The sequence below is a fragment of the Tiliqua scincoides genome, chromosome 1 (assembly GCF_035046505.1).
Source record: "Tiliqua scincoides isolate rTilSci1 chromosome 1, rTilSci1.hap2, whole genome shotgun sequence".
Lineage (NCBI taxonomy): Eukaryota > Metazoa > Chordata > Lepidosauria > Squamata > Scincidae > Tiliqua > Tiliqua scincoides.
Genome location: NC_089821.1, coordinates 285402224 through 285415587, shown reverse-complemented (window position 1 = coordinate 285415587; position 13364 = coordinate 285402224). Strand labels below are relative to the sequence as shown.

General features: G+C 43.5%; 1 protein-coding gene across 8 annotated transcripts in view; it reads right to left on the bottom strand.

Annotated features, from left to right (window-relative positions):
• TMEM63C (transmembrane protein 63C) overlaps positions 1 to 13364 on the bottom strand; it is a 98909-nt gene that overhangs the window by 42757 nt on the left and 42788 nt on the right. For 6 of the 8 annotated variants that reach the window (XM_066627685.1, XM_066627666.1, XM_066627676.1 and 3 more), the window contains 3 exons: positions 9884 to 9968; positions 4574 to 4807; positions 3186 to 3265 (listed from right to left, as the gene is read on the bottom strand). In XM_066627685.1, the coding sequence (XP_066483782.1) occupies positions 3186 to 3265; positions 4574 to 4771 (278 nt within the window). In that variant the 5' untranslated portion in view covers positions 4772 to 4807; positions 9884 to 9968. Of the gene's footprint in view, positions 1 to 3185; positions 3266 to 4573; positions 4808 to 9883; positions 9969 to 12706; positions 12831 to 13364 lie in introns of those variants that run through there. The other 2 variants (XM_066627657.1, XM_066627704.1) reach the window with 2 other exon arrangements.

Below are 13364 nucleotides of genomic sequence, written 5' to 3'. Positions count from 1 at the left end.
AGGCCCACAGAAGAAGGAGCAAGGAAGAAAGATGAACATCTGAAACTTTGATTTCCAACAACTACACTTCATGGACATGTTAATGTTCAAGAGGGCTGAAAGGAAACATGTGCCACCTCCTCCAACAAACGTTATAGCTGCAGTTTCACAAGAGTAATTTTGTCACTGAAAGGCAGGAAAAGAGTCAAGGGACAGTGGGCTTTATGGCAGTTTAGGATCATCTTAACAGAGACCCAGGGACTGCACACATCCACATGCTATTGCCCTTGACTGGATGGAATAAGAATTGCTTATATGTGCCTCAGGGTCTCAATCCTGCTTGCTCCTAGCATGGAGTCCCTAAACTGAAATGCAGTAGGGTGATAAGGTTTTGGTAGGTGGAAAAGAACACTCTGTTTGCATGAACGTGCAGTTCAGGAAAATCTAGGAATTTCTCAAGTGATACCACCAACAGCTTGATGGTTTTGACCAGCATTTGTGAATATTCATCATGGCAATTTACCAATCAGAAGCTCAGTGCTACCAAAGACCTCCTAGATGCAGAACAATGACTTTGATGACAATGTTCTTCAATTCAGTTTGGTTTCAGCCTACAATAGAATGGTGATTCTGCTCCAGCTCTTTTCCACCATTAGTAATAATGCTTAAGGATGCTTAAGAATGAATACACAGTTCCTGTCTCTGCTCCAGAAAAGTGAAGTCATTGTGTTTGTTGACTATCATATCTATGATGTCACTAACTCAGCAATGTGCAATTTCTTGCAATGCTGGGCTGGGAAAAGGTTATATGGAGACAAGAGACAAATAATTTAAGACCCATAGTAAACTTTTGGCAAAAATCCCTTCAGAGGATGTATATGGGCAAATGTTTCTATTACTGGAATAGTTGATGAGTGAGTGGAGTGTGATCACCATCTAGATTAGCCAAAGAGAAGGGTGGGAGAGTACTTTTTGGGAAGCTGGAAATGCAAGCAGGGCTACGACGGTAACTGATATGTTTCTCAGACACTAAGCCTGTAAGGAGGAGGAAATATACTGTGGGGTTTGGAATGACTGACTTTAGTATAGGTCTGCTGAGAGTAGCTCTGGACAGTACAGTTGGGGAGAATGACTACTATTCTTCTACCTTCTTCTGACCTTAGAAAGCAGTGGAGCACTGCTTGAAATTCCCTCAGTTGAACTGAGAAGGGTTCTGTAGCTCTCTCTCTCTCCCCCCAACCAAAGGTGAAGCTCATCTTAGGTAGCAAGGAGGTTATGAGCTTTTGTGAGTAGAAATCTGAGATCTGAAGAGTGCAGGGGTTTGTTGAGGGTATGGTAAGTTACCATAAACAGCTACCACCTACCCAAGTTACTTGGCCCTTGAAGGTCAGGAAAGAGAAAGTGAGCACAAATACCACAGCATTATGTTCTAGTTTTCCTGGCATGGCATCATCATTAGGGCTATTCAAGATGCTTCTCTGTACAAGGTGTCTGCTGTTCCCTTCCCAACATGTTCTTTTGCCCATGATGCACTTTGCAAGGAGACTACAGTCAAAACCTTCAATCATGCTTTCCAAGAACCCGCAGTGCTTAAGGGGGGAGAAGCTAGATTTTGAAAGAAACCTACCTCAGCTTCTTTGATATTAATGTCTGAGAAAGGATAGAGATAGGACCATAGACAGGAGAAGGGATAAATTAAACCCAGAGCCAAATCTAATTACCAGTGGAAAGTGACAAATGATTGAATTAATGATCAAACAGTTTCACATAAAATGAAAATAGGGTTGCCAGATCAGAATTTCAACATTTTTGAGCTGTGGTGACTGAAACCAGAGACACCCGTTATGCACAATACATGTATGCCATTCTGGACAAAAGGACATCACTGAAATTAGGGACATCTGGAAACCCTATATACTGTATTATAAACATCAAGCATCAGATACTGATTGTGACACTTTCATTTCCCAACATGTGCAAACACCAGCAGTATTTTGTTTTCTGATAGGTTATGCCAATAAGGATGCCTGTCACCAGATAGCCAATGCCTTAGACAGTAAAGAGCAGGATTACATTCTAGAAGAGATTGCCAGGAAGCAGTCCCATGATATACAGCCATTCACCTAATATTCTGTGAAAGAACGAGAAGCCACCATCAGGAGGGAACGGGGAAAAGAATATTCCATAAGAAACAATGGAAATAAAAGGGACAGAAGGTTCATCCAATTTGAAATTTATGACAGTCTCTTGGAATCCACAATCTCCTTCTCATGGAGAATGTCATTCATAATATATACAATTATAATGTTTACTTGAATCCCACTCAGGGTTGGAAAAACCCAGAAAATTACAGGCACAGATATATAGTTGACAACAAACTATATATCTTGACCTTGACAACAAACATAAGAAAGGAAGGCCTGTTTGGGAAAGACAATTGCTCTTGGGGGGGGGGGGAACCAAGGCCCAAACCCTCCTGTAAAGAAGTGGCAGTTCTTTTTCTTTCATAAGAATCCGTGTCTCCCCGAGACCTCAATTCCTTTGTCACCCCTATCTCATTACTTGTAGGAGTTCCACATGCTTGGAGGGAAGCGACTGGTTTAAAAAAAAAAAGTGGGAAAAAGATAATTAGAGCCAGTCAACAAAATGAATTAACAAACAACAATAATAATGTATTGTACAGTATATACTGCTTTCAGAGTATTTGAAATGTGCCATGTCACATTCTCCAATGGTGATGACTAATTCTAAGTGGGAGAAGTGTTCTGAATCCATATTTACCACATTCTTATTGTCCATAAGAACTCTTTGATGCTAGTTCCCCTTTGGCTGTGAAGCATTTCAAAGGAACTTCCAAAGCGTTTTCTTGACTGAGGCATCCGGTGGGCCACTATGAGATACAGGAAGCTGGACTAGGCCTGATCCACCAGGGCTCTTCTTATGTTCTTATGACCTTATCTACTGTGATGAGCACTAGAATTTTATTTAATGAAAACCTAGTGTCTTGAGATTCCAGGCATGTTTTTATAGTCTGCACTGAGGGCACCATTTCAAGTATTCTCATACCACCTCAACTGTGCAGATTCCAAGACACTTTGCCCATGGTTACCCTCCTTTGGTGCTGTTGCTGGAACTGCTTCACATTATGTATGGAAATTGCCCCGTTACCTTCTCAATTCCATCCAAATGGAAAACTCAGACCTTACCTGTCATTATCCATCAGCAAGGCCAGGCGCCCATAGTCCCAAGCTGCTTTCCGAAGGCAGGAAAAGACCAGGAGAAGGAACTGTGGCAGAAGAAAGAAATTGTAGGCCTGGTAGACCCTCTTCATAGTAGTGTATTTATTTCTGTCCCACCCAAAGGTGTACACATTTGATCCCTGTTGTGTATATGCATTGTTGGGCAGAAATGGCTTAAGAAAGTCCACAGAAAGAGGTAGTAGTTATTTAAGGACCCTCTTCCTCCCATTGTTGACCGTGCATCTTAGCAGGCCGAAAGCAAATTGCTCAGCTTATGGCAACCATGATAGCCAAGTCCAGCAGTAAGAGGATTTCTGTTGATATCTTGTAAAGGGCAGAATTGAAAATTACCTCGGCAAATGAGTGTCCTCATACCTCTGTTTGCTGAAGTGGCATGTATGCAGGACAGACATTTGAAGGGGAGCATCACTGGCAGTAAAGAAGGCATGCTTAACCCTTTGAGCTTCCTTTGAGAAGAAAAAGCAGGCTACAAGTAATAAATGAAATGAAGTTCTCTGTCAAGCAGTTCTTCCTTTGCCTCTGCATTAGCCTTATGAAGGCAGCAGAGAGTCATGCTTGCTTTCTAATGTGTAGCTCCATGCTAAGCTACAGCAGGAACTGTTGTCTTTCTCTGAAAGCAGCGCAACATGATCTACACAGACGGCTGGCACCGATAGCAATTGTTTGTCCAGCTGCAATAGCAGCCTGAGTGCTGACTAAACTAACTTAAACACAGCACTGATGGAGAAATAAACTCACAATGATATGCGATTGCTGTTAGGTGCTAGCATACCTAGGAGAGTCAAGGGGGCAAACGACATGGGTCACCTTGCCTGCAGGGGCGCTGCCACTTCCCCTGTACGCCTTCCTTGACCTTTAGAATGCTGGAAAGGCTGCCCATTACCTCCCTGGCTCTCCAAAGGCCATCTAAGACTTCCAGAGGGCCTTCAACATTCAATTCTAGCTCTTGGCCCAAAACCATGATGTTTAAGGCTTTCCGGAGGCTTTCAGAGAGCTGTAGGATGTCGCTCACGGCCTCTTCCAGCCCTCAGAAGGCTACTGGAGAGGGCAGCATTCTGCAGTACTGGCTCTGGGCGGCACAGAAGCCAGGATTGCCCGTGCTTTTAGGACAGTGTTGATTCCCCATTTTTTCTAGGCAGGCAAATATTAGTGTGAAAGATGTTCTCTTGTACTAGTTTTAATCTTTTTTAAAAAATTAAAAATATAACCAGGAAATCATTCATTTACATTTTATTTCTGTACATATTTTGTCAGAGGTATTTTGATACCAGGTTTTGGATAATCAATAAGTATAATCAACGAGTAAGGGGATGTTTCCTTCCAGCTTCACTCACCAGCCAGATAATGAAATTGAGGGCAAGCACTGTGGGGACACCACCAAACGGCAGCCCTTGCAAGACTGTGCTATGGGAGTGGGCGCTGAAGCACTGCTCTTCTGTGACGTTGGACACGGTATCCAGAAAGGTGATGACACTCTGAGAGGTGGGGCTCCCACCTCCTGATGCAAACTCATCCATTAACTTGATGTCCATTGATGAAGCTGATGATCTCCTAGGAAGTCAAACTACCTGGGTGAGGAAAAAATGAAGGACAGAGTAGAATAGGATGGACAACGCTCTAGCTGAGGAGCCATTTATTCTCCTACTTACTAGCTTGAGGCAGCAGAAAGTGCTATCAGGCAGTCATTGTTCATTTATTTATATACCGCATTTTCCGCCATACATTGTGCTCAAAGCCAGGGAAACCAGAAAAGCAAACCAAATAGAGCTTAGCCTCACCTGAGACTCTGCAGAGAATTATTGCACATATTTATTATTTATTACTAATACCGTATAGAGGGAGCAAAGATAGAAAGGGATAGAGAGAATGCGATTGGTGGGAGAGGGTGCAGATGAGAAGACACTATGGAAGTGATAACCAATTTGAGCATGTGAATTTGGTGCCTGCTATGCATAGTGTGTGTGAGCAGTGTGGGCCTGGGAGTGGAAAGGGAGAATAATAATAATAAATAATAATTATTTTTACCCCGCCTTTCTCCCCAAAGGGACTCAAGGCGGCTTACAACAGGTTAAAACAGATTAAAAACATAATTTAAAAACAGATAAAAGCATATTAACATGTATCATAAAAACAGTAGTCAGATAAAAAGTAGTAAAAAGGTAAAAAGAGCATAGAGCAGCAAGTCATAAAAGAATCAGGACTGTAAAAAATTAAAAGATGTTGAAAAGATGTTATAAAGGCCCAGAACTCAGAAGGCTTGTTTAAACAGAAGGGTCTTCAGGCCTCGCCGAAAAGTCTCAAGGAAGGGAGCCATTCTTAAGTCAAGGGGAAGGGAATTCCATAGCGTTGGTGCCACTACTGAGAAGGTCCTATTTCTAGCTGCTGCCCCACGTACCTCCCTAGGCGGCGGCACTTGTAAAAAGGCCTTCTCTGATGACCTAAGAGGACGAGCTGGATTGTAAGGAAGTAGGCGATCTCTAAGATACCCTGGCCCAGAGCAGTATAGGGCTTTAAAGGTCAAAACCAGCACCTTGAATTGGTCCCGGAAATGAATGGGCAGCCAAGGAGTACACAGAAGTTTCTAAAAATACAGCTATGCATTTTTGCTTGTTTCAGCAGTAGTAGCAATACTAGAAACTGACTGTTTTGGCAATGGCAATGGGTAATTATGATTAAAGCAATTTCAAAAGTGCACTGCAGCACATAGAGATCCAAAACCCATGGATGAACAGAGATTCGAGCCTGGTAACTCCCATGCTCACACCCCAACACTCTATCCAAAGTACCAGGCCCGCAGGTCTAAGAGAGCTGGTTCTGAGGATGTTCTTGTTCTGTCACCTCCAGTCTCCAATACTAAGAACAATATGGCCTTGATATCCCACACTAAAATAGGATTACGGAGACTGGTTAACGCCTGTATAGAATATTTTACCAACAACGCCCTGCAGTTAAACCATGATAAGTCCAAGATTGTGGTGTTTGGGCACTCTTGGAAACCACAGTCTTGGCTTTTTAGTGGTAAATCAATACAACAAGTCAATGAATTCCAGTATCTTGGTCTCCGGTTCCACTACCGGCACTCCTGGTCTTCCCATCGCCTCACAGTAATTAACTCATCCAAATTAGTTGTCCAGGCTATAACCCGCTTTTTCTTTTCTTGGGGTAACTCATTTATGCCAGCTGCTCTCCAAGCTTTTAATGCTAAAGTTACACCTCAAATTTTGTATGGCATTCCTATATGGATGCCAGCATTAAATGATTTGATTGAAAAGATCCATTCAAATTTTCTATACAAAATCTTAGGTGTTCCGGATTGCGTTCCCTATGCGGCACTCTGCCTGGAGACAGGCCAATATAGGCTGGAGTTTCTAGCATGGTCCCGTTTCTTAAAATACTGGGCCAAAGTGTGCTTCAGGGCTGATCAAAACCCACTGTTAAAAGGGATACTGACTGACCCACTGTTATCTCCCTGCTTAGCTCTTTTCTATAAGAAAATCAGTCAAATGGGCCTCGAGGCAGATCTACAAGGAGCTGCTACACCTGAGGTTTCTATTAGGCTCCTGATAACAAGATTAACTGATATAGAAAGGCAAGAGATTTTGGGTGCAGCACAAAAAAAATGTTCGCCCCTGAATTTCCACCTAAGTAATACATTTGGTCAACAACCAAAGTATCTGACCTTCTTGGAGTGCCCCTTTGCAAGGAGGGCTTTTACATTAGCTTGCTGCAATGTGTTGCCTTCTAAAGACCTACTTGGCAGGTTTAGAAATGCCCTGAAGGAAGAACGAGTCTGTAACTGTGGCCTTAGAGAGGTAGACTCTCTTTTACACATTGTTTTGCACTGTGTTAGCAATCAAGTGCCTTCTCCCATTATTAAGAACTATAAAAGCTCTCTGAGAACGTTTGCCTACAATTTTTGTTGGCGGGAGATTCTAAACTCGTGACCCTTCCAGTTGCAAAATTTTTACACCTGAGTAACTTGAAGAGGGCTAATCTGTTGGACCTAAGCAACCTGGAGTTACCGCGCAAGTAAATTGTTGTGTTTTAACCTTTATCTTTATTCGCTTTTTAACATATATTTATATATTGGATTGTTTAGAGATATCATGTATTAATTTTTATGCCTAATAAAGGTTTGATTGATTGATACTACGAACAATACAAAGAGAAAATGTTGAAGAAACTCCTGCTCTGTGCATTGAAAAGTGTTATAGCAATTGGTAATAATGCCCCTCCAATAGGACTAATACTCAAAATTAAAAAGTCTTAGGATGCAATCCTAATCTTGACTTCAGCTGGCCCAAGTTGCTTGGGCTGGCCTGGGAGGGTTGCAAACGTGCCGTAAAGCATGTTTGCGCCTCCACGGGAGGAAGCCAGGCCGGTGCTCCCAGAAGCGCCGGCCTGCTGAGGCCAACGTAGGCCCCCCGGCCAGCTTCCTCCTGGCTCCTCCCAGGTGACAGGTAGGCATGGGAGAGGTGGGGAGGGGGAGGTGTTCCTGGGCGGGGGGAGGGAGGGTGATGGGCGGCCCCAGGGGCGGGCGCGTGGGGACCAGAGGCGAGGCTGGGATCTGGCAGTTGTGCCGGACCCCAACCCCCATCCCCGGAGAGAACGGAGCGACTTTAAGCCACTCCACTCTCCTCGGATTTGGTGGCGCAAGTCCGAGGAGGTGCTGCTCTCCTCGGGAGGTGGCACAAGTCCGAGGAGACCCATTGGGGCCAGCAGCCCTTACTCGGGGGTAAGGGAAAAAGTTTCCCCTTGCCTCTGGCTAAGCCGCTGCTGGCCACAATCCTGCACTGGATACAGCGCAAGCCTCCTGGCTTGCCTGTTCTAGCGCAAGTTAGGATTGCGCACTTAATTGATTAACCATATGAATTTTAATTGATTGATTAAATTGCATACATTTATATTGAGCAAAACAATAGTTTGGAAGAAAAGGGCATTCGTTCCTTGTTCTGAAATGATGCATGCACATATCACAGCAGGGCCCATAAAAGAAGAAGCTTTCCTTCCTATGTGAGAGAGGAGAAATGACTCTTCTAAACAGATGTCTGCCAATCATGGATTTGTAAGCAATGATATTCAAAACCATTAACATTGGGAAAAAATAATTTGCCCTTAATTTGATCAGCTTTTTAGCTGACCAAAATATTTGTGATTAACTAATGTAGTTGGTTAATCAACAATTAATTTTCCAGCCTTAGCATCTAGCAACTGAAGTTATAAGCTCAAAAGCACAAGACCTCCAGTTACCAGAACCTGGGGACATGCAAAAGGGGTTTATAATCACCATCATACCATTCTCTAAGTTCCCCAAAGGCATCTGGCTGATGGCCTAATGATGTGTTGGTGACATAACCAACACATAAATACAATAAATAAATAAAACAAATAACTCAATTGTAAAACATGGGCTGGGTAGAAAAGATAAAAAGCTGGGAAGAGTGATTTGAAGCAGAAAAGAACTGGGCAAAAGGACATTTGGGGGATAAGTATGGGCTGGAGAAGGATCTAGCACTCTCCCTTCCACTTGACATCTTTACATCTGTTCTGCAAACAACCTCTGTCCTAAATGTAAGTGTTCACATTTTGTTAGACCTGGAGCTTACCCAGAAGCCAATGGCAAAACAAGTGGAAACAAAGCATGACGACTTCCCAGCCTTATTCACCCCTGCAGGATATTCAGAGGTTTTAAAGACTCCTGCACATGAACCCTCTTCCACTCCCATCATTCTGCGTTGTCTTCCAACAAAACCCCTCCTCCCAATGCTACTGTACTGTATTTGAGTACAGATGTATTTGAGTACAGATGTTGTATTTGGGAGTCTTCATGGGGCCACTGAGCATGTACAGTTTGCATAAGGCTGGCCTTCCCCCCCCTTTCTCCTTTGAATGGCTTGTGTACTTCTGCATACATAAGGAGTCCACTGAGTTCAGAGAAGTCACATCACATGTGTTTTCAACTATACGTACTCAACAAACTGTTTAAATGGTGGGTGGTGGTGGTGGTGGTATTTGTCTCACCATTTCACTCAATGAGTGTATGTCCCGAGAGAACATTAGATGGGAGACATGAATCTGCTGTTCCCTCAGTTGGTCTCAGTTGCTGCACGCCTCTCATAGCAAGATTTTAGTTCTTAAAGATACAGTACATTTTTGTACAACATAAATATAAGCAATTTAAGGGCTTTTCAAGGCCATGTCCTTCATGGGCTGGCAACAGTCACCTTATCACTTAGAACATTGAGATAGAGCCAACTTAGAATGTAGGTATTACTTGTGAGTAGTGTAGCTAGCTTTCTTATTTTCTGCATAGCTGCATGTTTACTGACTTTTCTTCAGGTTGCCCCTGAGAAGCCCATGATGGTGTGGGTGGCAGCTTCTTATGCACTAACCTCAGTTTATTAAGATTTTTACTCTGATTCTGGAGTTTTGTGTACTCAAAGTGAGAGTGGAAGTGCTCAAGAGAACCTAATGCATTTGTGGTAGCAAGTGGGCATGGAGGCGTCACAACCCTGAAGAAGGCAAAGGAAATAGCTATAGGAAGTCACAGCTGTTTTGCCTCAAGTTCTATGATTCAGCACTATGTGCCAATCTACGTATTACCTTCTGTGCAGCTGAATTTGTAGTTTCCTTAGTATTCATACCTGTAGAGGGTCATCCCCTTCTTCTGACTCAGTTCCAGGTGCCAAGATCAGCCACCGTCATTGCAGAGCACTCAGTCCTTAGCCACTACAAAACAAACAAAAAACACTACTAAGTCAATAAGACTGGAAAGAATATTGCAGCAGGTCTCAGCTTTACTAATGTGCAAGAATCCAGTGAAACTTGTCTTGCTGCACCTCACCAGTCCCATGAAAAACAAACATGTGTAGATAGGACTGAGGCAGGAGTGACCATCAGACCATCTTCCTCTTGCTGCCTGAATACTGCAAGATATCAGTTGGTATCATTTTGGATTGGTAAACTGCAGTGGTAAGGCCAGCCAACAATTGTGTTGATTGCTGAACTTCCTTTATTCCTAATGCTTCTCAGACCAACCTAAACAAGACATGGTAGGAATCTAGAACTTGACAATTGGTTTATTCGAACTGCAAGCATTCAGACTACTTCAAGGGGGTGGGAAGATTGAAGCAAGAATGTCCTGAGTTCATAGCTCAGTCACTTAGCCTGCAATCCTATCCACACTTTCTTGGGAGTAAGTACTATTGAACACAATAAGACTTACTTCTGAGTAGACATGCACAGGATTGTGACCGCAGTCATTCTTTTACACCAGCTCTTACAGAAGTTGACATTCCAACCAACAGGAAAGGGGTTTCAACTTCTGATTCCCAGTTAAGTACCTGAAGCTATGAGGTGCCTTGATGTATTCCGTATAAAAGGACTGCCCTCTCTCTCCCTTGCTCTACTTATTGTTCTTTCCTGGTCAAACGCCCTACCCAATCCATGACCTACTCAAATACAGTAAGTGCAGCTATAAATCCTGGATGAAGTCCGGAATGCTTATGTTTCCTATTGTCAACCTCAACCAGAGTGCAAATTGCACTGATAGTCACCTGATTTCCAAACTATTGTTCTGTATACTTGGAAAAGCTCAAGGACTAAAAAGATTTCCATTCTGCTCTGCAGGATCTTGTTGTATCACATGGCCAAGTTCCAGGCACATTTCCAACCTCCTACATCCTTGCCTGGCTGTGCAAGGCAGGCAACCTGGAAGAAAAGGCCAAGGAGCAGGCAACAGGATTCAAAGTGGCATTGATTATTCTAACCAGCTTGAATGCACCAATCTGAGTCCTTCTGATATTTGCTACATGGATGTGTGGGTGCATGTGTTAAAATGCTGCAAATGTGTAGGGACTACTGGTGGGTGGACTGAAAGAGAAGACTGTGTGGGAAAACAGAACTACAAGTCTTTCCAGAGGATGTTGTTATTCTACAATAAAGGTGGGAGACAGACACAGAGATGGCAGCCAGGCAGAAGTTTGAACCCCAGTGTTGTCCAGTTTAAGTTTAGGTGTTGAGCTCCAGTGGTGGCAACAGTGATAAAAGGCAAAGAAATTTCTGCCTGTATACCAAGGTATAAAAGAGATAACCTCTCAGCAACTCCACTCCCTCCTATTGCTGCTTTTTATAAACATGAGCAAATCCTACAGCATCTCTTCAACAACTGCAATCTGAGAAACATGCAGTGATATGAAAATCAGTATTAGCAGACGTACAGCCTTGTTTCAATAGGATTGGTTGACATCGTAGGTAGCGGCTGGCTGTCCTCAGTCCCGGAACCAAAGGTACCATTTGAGTACTGTATGCCATTTTCTTCTGCTCTTTAAGCACTTAATTTAAGGACCCAATTCTATCCAGCTTTCCAGCACTGATGCAGCCATGACAATGAGGCATCTGCTGCATGCTGTGGTGCTGGTGGGGGCAGCCAAGGAGGCCTCAAGGTAAGGGAATATGTGTTCCATTACCGCAGGGCAGCATCAGTGCTAGAAAGTTGGATAGGACTGGGGCCCAAGACTGATGCGTCCTCACCAGCACTGACAAGCATCTCCAGTAGACCATAACACATATTTAAGAACCTAATCCTCAGTGAATCTGTTTGGTTAATCTTTCCCATGACCTTCCTATGTTCAATTTATCAAAAGGCATCTTTTAAAGTCCATGAATACTCTGAACATCTCTGCTGACCATGTTCAGCTGGCAAGCAAAATTGTACTTGTTACAGTTATATATAACGTAAAAACACAGTTCTGATTTTCCATGATACTCCTTCCAGCTGGCCTCAGTACCCACCTCAGCAGTCTTCTTACTAATCATTTTGCAGAACCACCACCAGTGACTCTACTCACAAAGGTGCCATCACATCTTTGGGTTGCTTTAACAATTATGTTAAAGCATAATTGTTTGGGTTGCTTTAACAATTATTTGAGGCTGGGAATGAACAATGGGGTTTTGAACAAAAATATTTCTGGGAGTTAAAAGTGGTTCAAAGGGAGGGTAACTGCTAATGGTGTGTACATTCATCAGATCTGGTTCTGAAAAGCAAGTTTTGCAACCTCTGAAACAAACAAACAAACAAAGACTGAAACAGAACAGCAGAACAACTTGCTTGATCAGAAGCAACCAAGGAACAAAAGAAACATGGATACACTCCATGGGATCTCACTCAATCCATTCTCAGCTCTTAAAAGTGGTCTGCCTGCAGCCCACCTCAGAACCTGCCCAGTTCTACTGCTGTCCACAAAAGGAGCCCTGAGTTTTTCTTGATTGGTGATTTCCATACTGTGACTCAACATGCAAACAGGGAAGCTTCATGGGTGGCTCTGCAGGTTACCAGCAGAAAGTGCCAGGAACACCCTACTTACAGGAAAGAGGTAAGACAATGTAAAAGAAACCGGGCAGAAAAGATGTCCTCAGCCCTCTCACAGTTGTGGGCTGCTGGCTTCTCCAAGAAGGAACTACTGTACCATGCTGAAGGGGGTCTGGGTGGTCCTGGGGAAGCAGAGGAAGAGGAGGGACTGCTCTTCAGTAATGGTGGAAGGCTGCCCAGCAGTGCGACACTAAACTCCATGGACTCTCTGAGAGCACATTGCCTTGCTGCCTGCCAGTCTTCTCTCACCTCCCTTCCCTATGTAAACAGTGGGGACGTCGCCATCTGGCATCTCTACTGACTGAATAATTCATCCACTCTTTGATAACTAGGAGAGTGAATCTGGCAGAAGGAGCTTCTGGCCTATCAGCAAATAAATACAGGGACTCCTGGCAACCCGAGGTTCAGCTTTAGGTTATCCTTCCTACAGCATGTTATTGAGAAACCATTTCCAGGGTCAGCATATTAGGGATGTTTCCCAGGCTACCATTTTCCTATAGAGAAAGCACTAATCTGTCAGAAATAAAGTGGAACCTGCATATGGATTGTTCTGGTGATCCTTCACACGTGCTGGGAAGCCACAGCCCATTGTAGCTTCCAAGTGCGTGCTTCCAAGGCAAAATACACGTGTGGGGGACTCTTCAGCATGAATATTTAACCAGAGCAGCGATTTTCAACCCTTTTCATCTCATAGCACACTGACAAGGCGCTAAAATGGTCAGGTCACACCACTTTTTTGCACTTGACAAGGCACA